Raw genomic sequence first — 19,011 nt, 5'->3', positions numbered from 1 at the left:
CAATTCTGACTGCATATGACAGAGTAGACCTGCCCCATAGGGTTTTCTAGGTTATAGTTAGGGAAGCAGATCACCAGGTCTTTCTCCCAGGGAGTGGCTGATGGGTTCAAACTGCCAACCTTTTGGTTAGCAGTGGAGAACCTAACTGTTGTACCAGCAGGGCTCCTATGAATGAGAATAGATGATTTGTTTCTCTAAGCCAGAGTTCAGTAAACTGTGGCCTGCAAGCTGAATGCAACCTACCACCTGTTTCTATAAGGCCACCAGCTAAAAATGGGTTTTTAACATTTTTAAATGGTTGAAAATAAATCAAAAGAAGAAGGATATCTTATGAAGTCAAAGTTACGTGAAATTCAAATTTTAATATCCATAAATAAAGCTTACTGGAACACGCCACACCTATGGCTGCTTCCTTACTACAATAGCAAAACTGAGTAGTTCCAACAAAGCTTGAAATATTTACCACGTGGCCCTTTAAGGAAAAAGTTTGCCAACCTCTGTTCTATGCCACTGAATTTTGAGCTTGCTTGTTGCACAGTAATAGTTGATTGAAACAACACCAATTACGGCTACTTGCCACGAGCTAATGAAAAAACAACAGAAGCACGCTTGTATGTAAATAACGCGTTCTGCAAAGGAAAGGCCAAGGGACATGACAGCAGTTGAACTAACAGAAGGAGTCCCAGTGTTTCAAAGAGAGACAAACAGCAGGAAAATAAAGATACCCCATGGCAGATAAAGGCCAACGAATCTGCCACATTTGTCTTACAAACAGCAATTTGTTGCTGTGGTAGTGGTGGTGGTCGTGGTCGTGGTGATGGTGGTGGTTAGCTGTCATCTAGTCGACCCAAGGAAACCCTGGTGACATAGTGGTTAAGAGCTATGGCTGCTAACCAAAAGGTTGGCAGTTCAAATCCACCAGGTGCTCCTATGGGGCAGTTCTACTCTGTCATATGGGGTCACTATGAGTCAGAATTGACTCGACGGTAACAGGTAGTCAACCCAATTCATAGTGCCCCCATGCATAATGAAACAAAATATTGCCCAGTCCTGCGCTATTCCCATGATTGGTTGCAGATCTAACAGGTGTGATCCATAGGCTTTTCACTGGCTGATTTTTGGAAGTAGATCACCAGGCCTTTATTCCTAATCTTAGTCTGGGAGCGCCACTGAAACCTGTTCAGCATCACAGCAACATGCAAGCCTCCACTGACAGATGGGTGGTGGCTGTGCATGGAGTGACTGGCAGAAGCTGAACTCAGGTCTCCATCACGGAAGGCGAGAATTCTACCACTGAGCCACCAGTGCCCGCAAACAGCAATCTAGTTTCAGTGAAATAACGTCATCCATCCCATTAAACTGATTGTATTAATTCCAATTACACTATTTTTTATAGTTCTGTTCATTATTTATTTGTAAATTTCTTTTGCTTTTATAGTTGTTTAGAAGCTGTGAGTATTAAGAAATTTGTGTTTATCTAGCTTTATGCTTATACCTTTTTAAGTAACACTACCATGAAACACTGGGACTCCGCGAACATTAAAAATCACCTGAACGTGGCCTGTGAAACACAACCTCAGCAGGATACACTGAGAAGACCAGGTGGGGAGCTGGTTTACAGTAAACACAAACTCCCAGAGAATGCTTATCGTTGGACCAAATGCGAAAAACAACCAAACCCATTGCTGTCGAGTTGATTCTGACTCACAGAGACCCTACATGACAGAGTGTAGCCACCCCATAGAATTTCCAAGCCTATAATCTTTATGGGAACAGACTGTCACATCTTTCTCACGCGGAGCAGCTGGTGGGTTCAAACCGTGATCTTCTGGTTAGCAGCTGAGTGCTTAAGCACAGTGCCACCAGGGGTCCCTGGATCCCAGTGCACAGAGGACAGAACTGAACTCAAATAAGAACTAAAAATTGATGAAATATTGGATCAGCTCAGAATACTTCTTTTTAAATTGTGGTCAAAATATACACAACATTTTGCCCTTTCAACATTTTTTACATATGCCATTCAGTGGCACTAATCATGTTCATTACCTTGTGTAACCATCTCCACTATCCATTTCCAATTTTTTCTATCACTCTTAACAAAAACAGTGTCCCCTAAGCAATGACTCTCCCTCCCCACTTCCCATCTGTCCGTGGTAGCCACTAATGGACTTTGGTGTCTGTATACTTGCCTATTCTAGATAGTTCATATAAGCGGGGTCATACATTTTTCCTTTTGTGACTGACTTATTTCACTCAGGATGTTTTTATAGTTCATGCATGTCATAGCACGTATCAAGACTTCATTTCTCTTCACGGCTGAGTTAATACTCCATTGTATGTAGGTACCACATTTTGTTTATCCATACATCTGCTGATGGACATTTTGGTTGTTCACACCTTTTGGCTATTGTGAATAGTGCTTCAGTGAACACCGGTGTATAAGCAGAACAGTTTTTTATGCTCCGCTTTTGTTCCTGTATAATAGATTCTGAGAATTATGTCCCGCCAGAATTGGCTTGCTAGCGTATTATATTCCTGGGAGAAATCTTTGATTTGGTTCACGATTCAATAACCAAGTCACCAGCACATACTAAAACCTACACAAGCTGAGCCTGGTTAACGCTTCTTGATGTTAAGAGGAATCTTATAATTAAGGTGCACATGTTTACTCCTGAAAAAAGTGATATTTAATCAATAGTGTTTTACGGTATGTAGCATCTTAGAATTCGAAAAAAAGCGTCTGTTTTTCTAGCATGGTCTTCTACTTTTCCCTGTAAGCACACTCCTCTGCATTCCTACTATACCCTGTTACCACCCACCTCAACATCACATGTGTGCCCCTGGGCCTTTGTACACGCTACGCGGGAGCCTGCGATGCTGCATTCATTCACTTCCTGACTCTAGGCCGTTCACTTCAACTCATCCCTCAAAACCCAGTTCAGGCCTAGAAGCAATGATGCCCCAGTAGCAATGCACACACCTAGTGCCGGAGATCTTGGTTTCTAAATACCATTTCTAATAAAGAGATTCCGAGCTCCCAGGAGAGATGGCTGGTTCGGAGCTAGGGCATGAAAAGTACAAGGTAAGCCTAGAGCATCTCTTTGGGCCAGAAAATAAGCAAGTGCTCAAATAACGATGGCAATACATCAACAGAACAAGCAACCAGTCTGAAGGGGCTCCCGCTGGCAAATCTAGGGTAATTTAAATATTAAAATAAATAATGACAGAAACAGACTTTAAAAAAAAATCATGAATTCATACTGATAATAAAATAATTTTTAAAATGGGGGACTGGATGAGAAAGGAGCCTGACCAATTTTTTTTTTTTAACAGAAGAATGTCAAGTAATAAATTAAAAGGAATGGAAGAAATAGAAAAGTCATTTGAAACCACAAATAATAAATGACGCATGCAAGAATCATTAATAGCTTGTAAAATTACTGAATCATAAGATGTGGAAAAATTTCTTAGACACTACCTTAACCAACCAAAAATTACCAATAACAAGGCAAACCAGTACCACGTGCCTCCTGATACCATACAAGCAGAAAGGCAGGACCTTGTGTCAAAAATGCATAATCTGAATCTACCATGACGAAACAAGCAGACAAATCTAAACGGCAGAACATTCTGCAAACAAACGGTCTGGAGTCTTCAAAAGTGTCAATATCATGAAAGAGAAAAAACAAGTGGCAGAATGTTCCAGAATAAAGGAGACTAAGGAGATAATGACAACTAAATGCAATGTGTGATGCATAAGTGTGTCCTGGAGGGGGAAAAAAAACTATTAATGACATTATTCAGGGCAGCTGGGGGAATCTGGACTACAGATTTGATAGCATTGTATCCATGCTAAATTTCCTGAGTGTGATAATTACACTGTGGTATAATTATTTAGAGGACAAAAGTCAGAAAACTGCAGCCTGCAAGTCAAATCCAGCCCTCACACCCTGATCTGATTTTATACAGCCCATGAGTTAAGAAAGGTTTTCAGCCTTTTTTAATGACTGAAAACAAAGAATATTTCGTGACATTTGAAAATCATATGAAATTCAAATTTCAGCATTCATAAATAAAGTTTTATTGGAACACAGCATGCTTATGCATCTGTATATTGTCTATGACTGCTCTCATGGTAAAATTGGAAGAGCTGAGTAATTGCAAGAAACTGTATGGCCGAAAATATTTACCAGGTGGCCTGTCTTAGGCTGGGTTCTTTAGAGAGCCAAAACCAGTGAAGCATGTATATGTATATATACAGAGAGAGAGAGATTTATACCAAGGTAATGGCTCATGAGGTTGGAGAGGCTGGAAAGTCCCAAGTCTGTGGGTCAGGCTTCTCCTGACTCATATAGCTGCAGGGGCTGGTGAACTCAAGATTGGCAGGTAAGCAGCTAGCTCAAGTACCAAGAACCGGAGATCAGATAAACAGGAGCCAATGCAGGATCCAGGGCCAGCAAAAGCCCTCAAGCCTTGTCAGAAAGTCCACCTATACTGGATGCCAGCCACAGCCCCACGGAAACTCCCTTTCAACTGATTGGCTACCCACGGCAGATGCCATCATGGAGGTGATCACATTATATCCGATCTCATCATGGAAGTGATTACATCATTAAACGACTGTCAAACTACATAACTGCCAAACCACTGAGAATCATGGCCCAGACAAGTTGACACACAACCTTAACAATCACATGGCCCTTTAAGAAAAGTTTGCTGACCTAGTAAGGTGTCATGATGTCTGCAACTATATTTCAAACAATTCAGCAAAAACACAAACAAAAGAGGATGTGACTATGTATGTATGTCAGTATGTATAAAGAGATAAAGTGAATGCTATAGAGTGTTACATGAATCTAGGTGCAGGATGTGTGGACGTTCATTATATCATTCTTACAACTTTGCTACAGGTTTTGGAATTTTCAAAATAGAGAGTTAATAGAAATTAACAAATAATCATGAAAGGCACACGCTTGTGCATACACACACACACACACACAGAGCCTGTCTCAAATGCCCCTTTCCTCTGAGATGTCCCTGGGTGGACTCGAAGCAACAATCTTTCTTGTTAGCAGCTGAAACCTTCCTGTACGGGTTGGTATTCCTCCCTTCTCTGTGTTCCCCCCAGACTTGGTTAAGACTTGCCTACTCTCACCCACATCTCATGCACTGGAACTGTTTGCCTGTACCTCCATCTATCCCAGATACTTGGGATTTCTTGGATTCTATTCCAGAGGGTGTGCACAAGCTTTTCCGTATCCAACTTCAGATTTTAAAATAATTCCCCATTTTATGATGGGAGGTGAACTGGAAAACACTGAAGCACCACTTCCTGTCTGCTTCTCCCCAGAAAAGTAGGAGTCTGGCCCGGCAGGCAGAGAGGCTGACTGATAGGGGCAAACACTTCCATCACACAAACCTGCTGCCGTCAAGTCGATTCCAACGCATAGCGACCCTATAGGACAGAGTAGAACTGCCCCATAGGGTTTCCAAGGAGCGGCTGGTGGATTCGAACTGCCAACCTTTTGGTTAGCAGCTGAGCTCTTAACCACTACGGCACCAAGGCACTTCCATCATGTAGTGTCTTCTTTGTAAGGATCCTCGAGAAACCTCCTGTCCAGTCTCAGGCACAGAGAGCTGACCTTCTCCAGAGCTACCTGGAACCTTTTTTTAAAAAATAATTCATTTTTGTTGTTGTTAAGAATATATACAACAGAATATACACCAATTCAGCAATTTCTACATGTACAAATCAGTGACAATGATTACATTCTTTGAGTTGTGCAACCATTCTCACCCTCCTTTTCTGAGTTGTTCTCCCCCATTAACATAAACTCACTGCCCCCTAATTTCCTGTCTACCCTTTGAGTTGCTCTTAGCAACTTGATTCCATATAGATAGACCTTAAAAGAGCACGATGCTCAAGGCAGACATTTTTACTAGTTAAGTTTAACTACTGTTTTAAGAAGGCTTCAGGGGTTATTTTTGGTTTAAAGTTTAAAGAGTATCTCAGGGAAGAAGTTTCAGGAGTTCATTCAGCCTTCATGGCTCCACAAAGTCTAGATTCCATGAAAACTTGGAATTCTGTTCTACATTTCCCCCTTTTGATCAGGATTCTCCTATACTACCTGGAACTTTTCATGTTATGGACAGGGTACACTAGCAGCTGGTCCCTGCTGCTGTCGAGCCTATTTCAATTCATGGCAATCTCATGTGTTACAGAGTAGAACCGCCCCATAGAATTGTCTTGGCTGTAATCCTTACAGAAGCAGATTGCCAGGCCTTTCTTCTGTGGTGCTGCTGGTTGAGATTTAACCGCCAGCCTTCCGGTAAGGAGTTGAGTACGAACTGTGCCGCCCAAGGACCTTAGTAGTTGGTCTGGCTCACCTCTCCCCAGATTTGGACCCTATACAGCATATATAAAGTACATGTATAGGCCATTATGGTTTGCATTTCTAGCCTCATTCCTGGCTCCAATTAGGGTCTCCGCCCTTGTTTTTCTTTCTTCCCTCTCTCCCAGTTTTAACAGGCTACCAAGTTATATTTTATGTATCCTGCTAGGCTGCCCTAAATCCTTTCTGGAACAAGACTGAGTGTATGTGAAAACCTGAAATAGGAACTCTGTGCTGGGCTCCTCCTCCTTCTACCTCTTTACCAAACCAGGCAGCTGGAGAGTACCCACAATATCATCGTGCCCGCAGCACTGTTCCTGGCCTACAGCACCTGAGGGCAGCCCAGGCAACCCTGGCCATGACTGATGGAGTTTCTAATTCCTAATGAGATGAGAAAACAGGAAGAAGCATTGCTTTTCTAAACAGCCAGCAGTGACTGTAAAACTTTTGCCAAAGAAGCCAGGCCACGACAGAGGGACACAAAATGGAAATGGCCATTTGGTCCACAGAAATCAAGGCCGTCTCCCTGCACCACACAGCACAAAGAAGGACCAGCTTCCCAGGCATAGGGCCGGGGATGAGGGGAAGGAGAGAGGGAACTTGTGCTGGGTGGTTGCAGAGAACAGAGTCAAGACAAGAAGGCGGGAACTGGCATGATAGGTAAGGGAGGCAGACCAAGGACCAAGAGGGAGATGCAAAAGGTGGTTTCTGGAGTCAGACAGCGTGGGTTTGAACCCCAGCTCAGCTACTTTCTAGCTGTTTTGCTTTGTGCAGAGCTGTTCAGCTTTGTGCAGGATGATTCAACCTCTCCAGGACTCAGTCTTCTCAGCTGTGCTGTGGATAGAATAATACCTGATCCACAGGGGTGCTGTTAGGGTTAAATGAGGTTATGCTATAAAGCACTGAGCACAGCCCCAGTTATGTAGCAAGTGCTCAATAAATACTAACAGCTATGCTTATCATGGAAACCCTGGTGGAGTAGTGGTTAAGAGCTATGTCTGCTAACCAAAAGTTCGGCGGTTCGAATCCACCAGGCGCTCCCTGGAAACTACGGAGCAGTTCTGCTCTGTCCTATAGGGTCGCTATGAGTCGGAATAATTCGACCGCAATGGGTTTTGTTTTTTTTTTTTTGATATGCTTATCATGGAGCCCTGGTGGCACAGTGGTTAAGAGGTCGGCAGTTCAAATCCAGCAGGTGCTCCTTGGAAACTCTATGGGGCAGTTCTACTCTGCCCTATAGTGTTGCTGTGAGTTAAAACTGACTCAACAGCAATGGGTTTTTGGTACACTTATCATGAGGGGCCTTGGTGCTACAGTAGTAAAAGCATTTGGCTGCTAACCAAAAAGTTGGCAGTTTGAACCCACCAGCTGCTCCACGGGAGAAAGATGTGGTAGTCTGCTTCCGTAAAGATTTATAGCCTTGGAAACCCTGTGGGACAGTTCCACTCTGTCCTGTAGGGTTGCTATGAGTCAGAACTGACTCAATGACAATGGGTTTGGGTTTATGCTTATCATAGGAGTACCTGGGTGGTACAAATGGTTAAGAGCTCAGCTGCTAACCAGAAGGTTGGAGGTTCGAGTCCACTAAGAGGTGCCTCAAAAGAAAGGCTTGCTAATCTATTTCCCAAAAAAAAATCAGCCATTGAAAACTCTATGGGGCATAGTTCTACTCTGACACACATAGGGTTGCCAGGAGTTGCAGTTGACTCAGAGAAACGTTTTTTTTCAAATGCTTATCACAGCCACCATCTTCATTTCTACGGGAGTACAGCACACATGTTTAGGAGCTGTAGAACAATGTCTTTTGCTGGAGGAAGGTCAGAACTTTTGAAGGCGGGCAGAGCATCAAGAAAAGACAATACTAAGTATGGCTTGGGGACAGGCTTTGACAAATGAATGCAGTTGTTTAGGATGTGGAGCTTCTGATCTTGGTCCAAAATCAGTGCTGTGGCCCAGCCCAGCTTTCCTCTCCTCTCCCACCATTCGGCTAACCAGTCACCTGAACAGGCAGATTTTCCCCAACTGAGCCCCAACACCCCCTCCCAACACACACACACACGCGCGCGCGCACACACACACAGCCCCTGCCTTCTTAAGCCATCTTGACCATGTTCTCGTCCAGGCCTTCCATGCCTCTCTCATCTCAGGATCATGAAGTTCAAAGCCCCTCTGTGGTCCTCTGAGCTCCAGTCACTCCCTCCCTGCACCCACCCTCTTGCCCCAGCTCCCTTGCCCTGTGCTCCAGCACCGATGCTGGGGAACACCTTCTTCTAGGCTCTGGATGCCCTGGGAAGGAACCTCCGAGGGAGTAACACCTCTGGTCTCCAGCCCCACCCCTGGAACTGCAGGCCACACCCACTCTTGACTGGGGGGTGCTAGTCTATGACCAGGCTGCAAACTCATGTACTTTAAATGCTTCCTTTCCCCCCTACCATAGATACAACCCAGGCAGCAAACCTGGGAAGTCCACCTGCTTTAGAGACCCCAGCCTTCCTTGCTGGTTTGTCCCAAGGTGTAGTCTCTGCCAGCGGGAATCCTAATAGCCCTCTTCTGGACGTGGCACAGGCTTTGGTCCCTGTGATTTTCATGCAGGCTGAGATGCTATCAATAGCTTCTCCTCTGTTGAACTTCTACCCATTCTTCAAAATCCCTCTCCACACCAAAGCCTCATGAAAACAATTACTCCAAAGGACTAAAAGACCACAAGAACCACAGCCTTCACCAGCCTGAGACCAGAAGAAATAGATGGTGCCCGGCTACCACTAACGACTGCTCTGACCAGGATCACAATAGAAGGTTCCAGTTAAGAGTGGGAAAAAAAAAAAAATATGTAGGACAAAATTTGAATTCACAAAAAAGAACAGATTTACTGGTCTGAGAGAGAATAGAGGAATCCCTGAGACTACAGCCCTTAGACATGCTTCTAAGTTGGAACCGAAGCCATTCTCTGAGATCACCTCTCATTCAAAGAAAATAACAGACTGGCCTATAAATAAACAGTAATACACATGATGGAAGTGCTCCTTAGAACAATCATTTACATGAGACCAAAAGGACGACGTACGCCCAAAAGCAAAGATGAGAAAGCAGGACAGGGCAGGAACCGGGCTAATGGAAATGGGAAGTTAGGGTGGTAACTGCAGGGATTGCAACCTGTGTCATGCAACAATCTGTGTACAAGCTATTAAATGGGAAACTAATTTGCTCTGTAAACCTTCACGTAAAGCACAATCGAAAAAATAAAAGACCCATCTCTACTCTGCCCAGTCAAAATCAACCCACTCCGCAGTACCCACAGCCCCCAACAGTGCTGCAGTCACCAGCAACACCTGCTCTGTATGGCTTACTTGGGGACATACCTCTTTCCCTCCCATACACCTCAGCCCCTGCTGCCTGTAGCTGGACTCCATGAGAAATGGGAGCAAGCCCCCTGCATTTCTGTGACCCCCACACCTCCCTGCCCAGGGCCTAGTCCTTGAGAGCTGCTCTGTGTCTGTGTGTTTGGATTGAATTTGGCTCAGGCTGGCTCTTTACTGCTCCACCCTCTTGGTCAACTTGAAGGAGTCCCCATCAAGGAACTCCTTTAAGCTCCTTGGCATCATGGAGGAGCTCTGTCTTTGAAGGAACCCAAGTTCTACCACGTACCAGCTATGGGAGTTGGAACCATTACTTCATCTCTTTGGCCCTCTGCTTTCTTATCTGAACAAGAGGGGCAGCAATGCCCACCTGTGGGACTGTCCTAAGGAGGAATGGAGATGGTATACAAGAGGTGCCTAGTATTCAGCTGGCATATAATACTTGCTCCAAAGCATCCAGATTTTTTAAACAAGCCATCACACTTGCTGGTTGTCTTCCTTACACCTCACTCACATCGTAACCCACAGCAATCTGGCTTCTGCCAGCAAAACTGCCCTAGCCAGAGGCCCAAGACCTCCATGTTGCCCAAGCTAATGGGGGTTTTCAGTCCTCAAGCTTCTTGTCCTGCTGCAGCATTGACCCCACGGCCATCCCTCCTCCTCCTCCCTTCTCACTCATCCTCGAGACACAGCCCTCCTGCTTTTCTTACTTTTCTACTCTTTCACAGGTTCTTTGCATGGACTCACCAGCTCTGATGATTCCTTAGACTCTCATTCCACAGGGAAAGGCTTCTTCTCTCCTCCTCAAACATATTTTCTACAGACTATCTCATCTCTTCCCAGAGCTACGACTGCATATCTGTATATGTCACCTTGAGGGCTGAGGTGTGCCTGACCCAAGCCATGGTGTTTTCAATCACCTCATATGCATGCGAAAGCTAGACAATGCATAAGGAAGACCGAAGAAGAATCAATGCCTTTGAATGGTGGTGTTGGCAAAGAACACTGAATAATATATACCATGGACTGCCAGAAAAATGAACAAGTCTGTCTTGGAAGAAGTGCAACCAGAATGCCCTTAGAAGCAAGGATGGTGAGACTTTATCTCATGTACTTTGGACATGTTATCAGGAAGGACCAGTCCCTGGAGAAGGACATCATGCTTGGTAAAGTAGAGGGTCAACAAAAAAGAGGACGACCCTCAACGAGATGGGCTGGCACAGTGGCAGCAACAATGGGCAGTGTTTTGTTTTGTTCTGTTGTATATGGGGTTGCTGTGAGCCGGAACCTACTGAATACCACCTAACAACAAGTTTTCCCTTATACCCAGACGTTTGCTTTGGGCTGCAAGGTCCCTAAAGGTCGGCAGCTGAAACCCACAGAGCGGCACCACAGGAGAAAGGCCTGGCAATCTCTCTCCATAAAGATTAGAGCCAAGCAAACCCTACGGAACAGAGCACTTCTACTCTGTAACACATCAGGTTATCGTCGGTTGGAATCAACTCGATGGCAATGGGTTTGGTTTTTTTTTTTTTTTGCCCTGGGCATCTCACAGGCACCTCAAACTTTACTCACCCCACCTGAACTCACCTTCTCTGCTCTCCTCAATCTCTGGTCACCTCCCTCCACCTCTCTGCACATTTTAGCAGATGTCACCCCAAATTCATTAACCTGTTTCCTACCACAGACTTAGTGCTTAAAACAACATGAATGTATTGTCTTACACCTCTGGAGATCAAGCCAAGCCCAAGCCCGTTGCCATCGAGTCAGATTCCAACTCATAGCGACACTACAGGACAGAGTAGAACTGCCCCACTGAGCTTCCAAGGAGCGCCTGGTGGATTCAAACTGCAGGCCTTTTGGTTAGCAGCTGTAGCACTTAACCCCTATGCCACCAGGGTTTCAGCTCTGGAGACCAAAAACCAAAACCAAGCCCAGTGCCGTCGAGTCGATTCCAACTCATAGCGACCCTATAGGACAGAGTAGAACTGCCCCATAGAGTTTCCAAGGAGCGCCTGGTGGATTCGAACTGCTGACCCTTGGGTTAGCAGCTGTAGCACTCAACCACTACGCCACTGAGATGAGAAGGCCTAAAATCAAGGGGTTGGCAAGGCTGCGTTCTTTCTGGAGGCTTTAGGGGAGAATTCGTTTCCCTGCCTTTTCTAGTCTCTAGAAGCTGTCTGCATTCCTAGGCTCGTGGCCCCACCCCGCATCTTCAGGCCAGCAGGGTAGCAATCTCCAATCCCTCTCTGACTCTGACTCTGACCCTCCTACCTCCCTGTTATAAGGACCCTGGTGATAACACTGGGCCCACTCAGATAATCTAGGATACGCTCCCTATCACAAGATCGTTAATCACATCTGCTATAGAAAGTAACGTACTCACAACTTCCAGACATCAGGGTACGGATATCTTTGGGCGCCATGATTCGGCCTGCCATACAGACCAGCTGTGGACCTACCAGGGGTGCACCGACCTACCTTCAACCTCTCCCATCCTCCAGATCATGGATCCAGGGAGAGAAGAGATATTAACCCACTTCCTCTCCATGTCCAATATCTCCATCTAAACTTTCTCAAGAAACATGGAAACTCACTGGTCATACCTATCTCTACTCTATATCCAACCATTTCTTCAACAGAATGCCTCCCGGTGTCTTTTTTACTTTTTGTATTATGGTAGAAGTATAGGTACCGAAACATTTACCAATTCAACAATTTTTACACGTACAATTTGGTAACACTGACTACACTCTCATATTGTGCCGTCATTACCATTATCCTTTTCCAAATTATTCCACCATCGTTATAACTCAGTGCCAATTTCTTTTTTAAGGATTACCAAATCTCACTTTAAGGATTAACAAACTCTCCTGTCCCCACATCTTCCTCCAACCAAACTTCTGAGAATTGACTATACTCATCCCCTTCATTCTAATAAGGTTTCCGCTCCATCACTCTTCTACAGGGCTTTGCAACCTCAGAGCTGTTGACATTTGGAGCCGGATAATTCTTTGGGGAGAGGAGGGCTGTCCTGAGCATTAAAGGATGTTGAACGGCATCCCTGGTCTCTACCCTCTAGCAGCCATTGGCATCCCCTCTTCAAGCTGTGACAACCAAAATGTCTTCTGGGGAGCAGGCTCACCCCCAGTTGAGAACCACCCACCACTTTCCAGCAACAGCTCTTGCTCTTGCTAAGGTCACCAATGACCTCCCAGGCACTAAATCCAATGGACATTTTTTAGAACTTCTCTTGCCTGGCTTCACAGCAAAACCTGACACTATTAGCCCTCTTGAACCTCTCTTCTCCCTTTGCTTCCACAACATCACACTCTCCTGGGTTTCCTCCTACCTCTCTGGCCTCTCTTTCTCTGTCTCTTTTGTAGGATTACCCTTTCATTCTAGACCACTAACTGTTGAAGTTCCTAAAAGCTCATGCCTAAACCCATTCTCCCTAGGTGCTCCTATGCATAGGTGGCCACTCACAAAGTGACATCTCTAAGCCTCCTCTCCCAGCTCCAAACCCACATGTTCAACGGCCTACCTGACTTCACCACTTGGATGTCTTGACGTCACTCCAAACTCAACAAGTCCAAAACCAACATCACAATCTTTCCCTCAATCTGGTCCCCTTCCGGCATCCCCATTAGAGAAAGACACCATTAGTGACCTGTTGGATGGCAGACACTGCAGGAGTCGTCTTGGACACCTCCCACTCCCTTACGTAGTCTATTTCCAAGTCAGACCTCTTTCATTTCTGAAACAGTTCACCATCTCCACGGCCCGCACCCTAGCCCAAACCACCACCATCGCAGACTTAGAGAACTACCATAAAAACCTCTTATGATTCACAGCGACCCTACAGCATAGAGCAGAATTGCTTCACAGGGTTCCCAAAGCTGTAATCTTTATGGAAACAGACCGCCACATCTTTCTCCCACGGAGCGGCTAGTGGGTTCAAACCACCAACCTTTCAGTTAGCAGCCAAGCACTTTAACCACTGCACCCTTAGGACCCCTACAGGGCTTACCACAGCCCTTTAAGTGGGCTGTGGGGTGTGGGCATCCATTCTTGACCAACACCTCCTATCACCAGTTCTCCAGGCGGCAGCCAAAGTGACCCTTTCGAAACATAAATGTGATCAGATCACCTACCTGATCTACCACCACCACCCTCTCCAGTTGACCCCTGGCCGCTCACCTCTGACTCACTGCTGCCACCACACAAGACTTCTCCAAGTTCCTCTGAATGGACCACTGTTCTGTGTGCACAGAGCTTTTCTCCATCCCCCTTCCAAGACTATACAGAAGTCTCCCGGCGGTCCAACAGTTAAGTGCTTGGCTACTAACTGAAAGGTTGATGGTTTGAATTTACCCAGAGGTGCCTTGGAAGAAGGGCCTGGCAATCTACTTCCAAATCTACAGCCCTTGAAAACCCTATGGAGCGCAGTGCTACTCTGACAGCACCTGGGGTGGCCATGCGTCAGAACTGACTCATGGCAACTACTTTGGTTTCGGCTTTCAAAGTTAACTGCTACTTATTTGTTGCGTCTTAGGGTGGCATAGTGGTTAAGTGCTATGGCCGCTAACCAAAAGGTCGGCAGTTCAAATCCACCAGGCGCTCCTTGAAATGCTAATGGGCAGTTCTACTCTGTCTTATAGGGTCACTATGAGTCGGAATCAACTTGATGGCACTGGGTTTTTGTTTTAGGCTAAAGCAAATCTTCCACGAATCCCTCATCTAGGCTAATAATAATAATCATGATAATAGTAATAATAACAGCTGATATTCACTGTGTACTTACTGAGTACAGGCATTATTTCAAGAACATGAAAGTCTCGATTCATTGAATCTTCACAGACAGGTACTACCCTCATTTTACAACACAAGCACAGAGAGGTTAAGTGACTTGTCCAAGGTCACATTAAGTAGTAAATAGCAAAGCCGGCTGAGATGATGTACTTGAGCTCCAGGACCCAAATTCCCAGGCACTGGGGACACTGCCGTTTCCCTCTGTAGTATGTTCGCAGAGCGTCCTGTAGCACACCCGTCCTGTAGCAATTTTCACATGCGTACATCCTCATCCAATGCCTGTCTTCCCCACCAGACCACGTGCCCTCTGAGGGCAGGGACCATGTCTGTCTTCTTAAGGCTTTACCTCCAGCATCTGATCCAGTACCTGGCATTGCTGCTTTTTCCATGGAATGTCGTGTTCTGCATCCTCTGCGGCTCCTAGCTCCAAGTTGCCCACTCTGGAGGAAGGGTTGACTAAACCCTGTGTGAATGCCACTGAGTGGCCCACCTGACACACCCATGAGAATTCGTGGGAGACTGCCCCGAGTTCTGCCTGTCTGGCTGGCTGTGCCCTCCTTGGGGCCCCACTACTGACTGATTTGACTGACTGCTGCTAGGTGGGCTCTTTAGCATGGCCCTCGGCCACCAAGAGTCACAGCTACTCAGCCTGGACAAGGGGACAAGAGCCACCATCCACCTGTCTGGGAGAGACAGCAGCAAAGCACTTGGGCCAGGCTGGGCCAGGGTATGGCTCCCTCTGCTGGTTCCGTTCCGGGTTCCCTGACACCCTCTCCCAGGGAACAGCCCAGAGATAGGGGCTCACCAGCCACGAGAAGAAGCCAGCTGACTTGTCCTGGGTGGAGATCTGCCCCTCGTATGGGCCAAAGATGTGGCCCTTAGGGATGACTTCGCTGATGCACCGCACGTCATTCTCACCGCTGGCTTCCTTGACCACCTCCATGCCCTGTGGGATGGTGAGGGCCGCCCGGTCTGGGATGCCCACAGGCACTGGCGTGTCGGACACAAACACTGGGGGGCCGTGGTTCGGGCACTCGTCCACAAAGTACTCCTGGCAGGACTCACAGACTGGAGAGATGGAAAGAGGGGGGAGGGCCTCAGTTGTTGTGGGGGGGGCAGGGGGTGGGACACCCATGGAGGGGTCTGAGGGGCAGAAGGGAAGCTCACTGCCTGCAACATGGGGGTCCTAGCTCTGGCCCCACCCCAGCCAGCTCCAGGCCCCTGGGTCATCAGTGCCAACAACACATTACCCTCTCTGGAGGCTCAAAAGGCACACCTGCAATTCCAAGTTTGAAAAAGCAGACGAGTGAGCATGGCTTTGGAGTCAGATGGGTCTGGGTTTGAAAGGCAACTGTGCGTCTATGGACTGTAGGACCTAAAGCAGGGTGCCTAACCCTGACCAAGTCTGTCTCCTCACCTGTAAAATGGGGGCAATACTGGCCACCTCAATGGCTGATGACTGAGGATTAACTGGGCCTGGACCCATGTCTGACACATAATAGGTGAGTGCCTATCATTAGTATTACTGCTGCGAATTCACTAACAGGGAGATGGGGTGGGGGAAGTGAGGAGCAGCCCAGAGCCACGAGCTCCACTTACACCAGAAGTCCACTTGCTGGAAGCTTTTGGGCATGATGAGGTCGCGCTTCCCCTTCAGTTTCTTGGGCTCAACGTCCATGGCTGACGGGTCTGGTCTCCTAGAGCTGGCCAGGACAGGGGCCAGTAAAGATAGCAAAGACGCCATCAGAGAGGGAGAGGCCAGTAGGGAAGAAGCTGGGGCCTGGCCAGGAGGCCATGGGGACATGGGGTGGGTGGAGGGGCCCCTGCCCGGCCACCTGCTCTCTTCAAGAGGTGGTAGAAAGGCAGGAGCCCTGACACCTAGGCCTGGGCCGACTTGGGCCACTGCTTGGGTTTTTCTAGAGCCTGTCCTCACCTCTGGCCCCAGGAGCTGCATGGAGCTGGGTTAAAGAAGGTGGGCTAGAAGTGGGAGCTCTCCCCAGGGTCCCCAACCAACCCAGCCCAGTGGTGCCCCTTCTCCCTTCCCTGTTCCCACATAGGGGCCTCACCAGGGCTGGCCATACTCCTGGTCGTGGAGTGGCGAGCAGACCTCTGTCTTCACCACCGGCACCATGTCCCCCACAGCAGCCTTGGTTTTCGCCAAGCACTCCTTCATGTTCTCAGTCATTCTGTCCTGGGGACGCAGGAGGCGGGACGAGCACAGGAAAAGGATCAAAGAGAGAGGGGAAGAGGGGTGAGTGGCTAAGAGGGCAAGCGGGGGTCCTGCGGAGTCTGGTTACCCTCCCTGCCATCGCCAGAGGAAGCTCTGAGAACACACACAACAAAAACAGCTGTAGCCCAGCCAAGAGGAAATGCCATTTCTATCCCAGCCTGGTCCTAGGGATGACTGGAGCCACCAGCCCTATGGGGTCAGGGGCTGGGGCAGCTCAGGCCAGGAGACAGGGTTGGGAAGCACAGCCTGGACCCCAAGACTAGGGGGCAAAGGGCATGAGGAACCTACATGAGCCTGGGCACGAAACTCTGCACGGAGCACTGGGAAGGGACCAACTCCAGTCCAACTGGGACCAAGGGGTCTGGGCAGCCGGAATGGGCCTTCAGTTTGTAGCAGCGCCACCCCTCACCCAGGGGTTGCCAGCGTGTGCAGCTAGGCCTGATTTGCCTGCTCGGAGCAGGTACAGGCGGGGCCTGGGGGTGCTAGTGTGGCCGGCTGGGGGCTGGAGCCCTGACTCCCAGCCCCACCTCCTCTCTCTAGGGGAGTCTCCCCAGCTCTCCGCTTACCGCCCTCCACCACTGCACTGGGCTTCAGCCCCTCCCTCGGTGCCCCAGGGTCCTCATGCCAAGCCCAGGGACACTCTTCGGGCCTGGCCAGAGCGCAGCTCGGGCTGGGAGCGCGCTCGGCCCCGGGACTGGGCGAGCAGCGAGTGTGAGTCACTACCCGGGGCCCCGCTGGCCACACCCCTGCTCCTCGGCTAATCAGCCCCCTGCTCCCCACCGGGGCCCCAAGGCCGGCGGCTGCGGCTGGGAGGGGTGTGGGGAAACAGGACGGCCTGCCCCCTCCTCCGAGCTGGCGGGGACAGGGGGCGCTGGGGCTGGGGTTGGGGGGTGCCCGGGCCGCCCCGCCCCCAGCCCCGGAGCTCGCGGGTCGTCCCGTCCGGGTATCCGGCGGGGTAAGTGTGAGATCCCCAGATCAGGCCAGCGGGGCGCGCGGGCCGGGCACAGGGGCGGCGCGGGGGCCCGGACGCGGGCCGGGGAGGGCGCGGGCTCGCTCTTCGCTCTCACCAACCTTCCCGGCGGGGAGCTCCCTGCCCTGCCCGGCCCTGCCCAGCGCCCGCCCCCCGCCCGCCAGGCCCGGCATTCCTTGCGGGGGCATGTGGCTTCTTGCCGGCCCCGGGGGCACGCAGTTGGCTGGCGTCCGGGAGGGGGGCGCGCAGGGAGCGAGAGGCAGCGGGCGCCCGGGAGGGGCGCGCGGGCGGGGGCCCGCGGCGGGAGGCCCCTCCCGGTCCGGGCTGCAGAGAAATTCCGGACCCTCCCGCGAGCTCGGGCCCACGCGGGGCGGGGGCGGCAGGCGGGCGTGTGGCGTGGGCGATAGCGCCCGGGAGGGCCGGGCCCAGCCACCCGGCGAGCGTCGGAGCCGGAAGGGCCGGCGACCGTAGGGAGCAGGTCTGGGAACGCTCGAGCTGCCCCACCGCGCGCCCTCCCGCCTTGGGATCCCAGCCGGGCGGCCTGCGACTGGACCAGGACTGACACCAGACTGGCCGAGCCGCCTGCATGGCCAAGGGTGTGGAGCGGGGGTGTGCCCCTGCCCTGCCTCTTGGCAGCATTATGTGGGGCCTCAGCGCTTGGTGCTTGGCCGACCCTAGAGGCCATGGAATGGATGGTCCCCAACCACCAGTCAGGGGGCACAGGTTGGGGATCACCAAGGCAGAACCCACAGCTAGGAGACGTTAAGTGACTCACTCAAGGTCAAGCAGCCCATTCCTGATAGAGTGCGGTCTGAAGCCTAGGGTGACCCTCCAAGTAATTTCGAGACACACTCTCACACAAAAAAAGAACCCCAAAATTCAAGCTTTATGTTTCAGGTCTGGTTCACCTCCATGCCACACCTTTCACCCAGACCTCTTCCAGAATGATCACCCAGGCACCCTGTGGTGGGATAAGGCTTCAGCCCACAAGTGCGGGTGCCACATGGGGGCAAGACTTACAGGTTTTTGAAGGATCCCTGAACACTTCCTGCCCTAAAGAGCAGTTCTTACTTGGATGGGCAGCATTCACAGTCAACACAACTCCTGGCAGTAAAGTCTAGTGGTTAGGAGCCTGGGCTCTGGAGCAGCACTGCCTGAGTTCAGATCCCTCTGACTGGCTGTGTGACAGTGGGCAGGTCATGTAACTTCTCTGTGCACCCACTTCTTCATCTTGAAATGTGGCTAATTGTA

At 49.3% G+C, this 19,011-nt stretch overlaps 1 protein-coding gene across 5 annotated transcripts in view; it reads right to left on the bottom strand.

Annotated features, from left to right (window-relative positions):
* Positions 1–19,011, bottom strand: part of PRDM11 (PR/SET domain 11) — a 93,341-nt gene that overhangs the window by 37,116 nt on the left and 37,214 nt on the right. The window contains exons 1-4 of one of the 5 annotated variants that reach the window (XM_049890939.1): positions 17,357–17,885; positions 16,627–16,751; positions 16,160–16,263; positions 15,366–15,628 (exon numbers count right to left, since the gene is read on the bottom strand). In XM_049890939.1, the coding sequence (XP_049746896.1) occupies positions 15,366–15,628; positions 16,160–16,263; positions 16,627–16,745 (486 nt within the window). In that variant the 5' untranslated portion in view covers positions 16,746–16,751; positions 17,357–17,885. The other 4 variants (XM_049890944.1, XM_049890945.1, XM_049890941.1 and 1 more) reach the window with 4 other exon arrangements.

Source organism: Elephas maximus, chromosome 7, assembly GCF_024166365.1.
Source record: "Elephas maximus indicus isolate mEleMax1 chromosome 7, mEleMax1 primary haplotype, whole genome shotgun sequence".
NCBI lineage: Eukaryota > Metazoa > Chordata > Mammalia > Proboscidea > Elephantidae > Elephas > Elephas maximus.
This window is presented reverse-complemented; position numbering and strand designations above follow the sequence as displayed.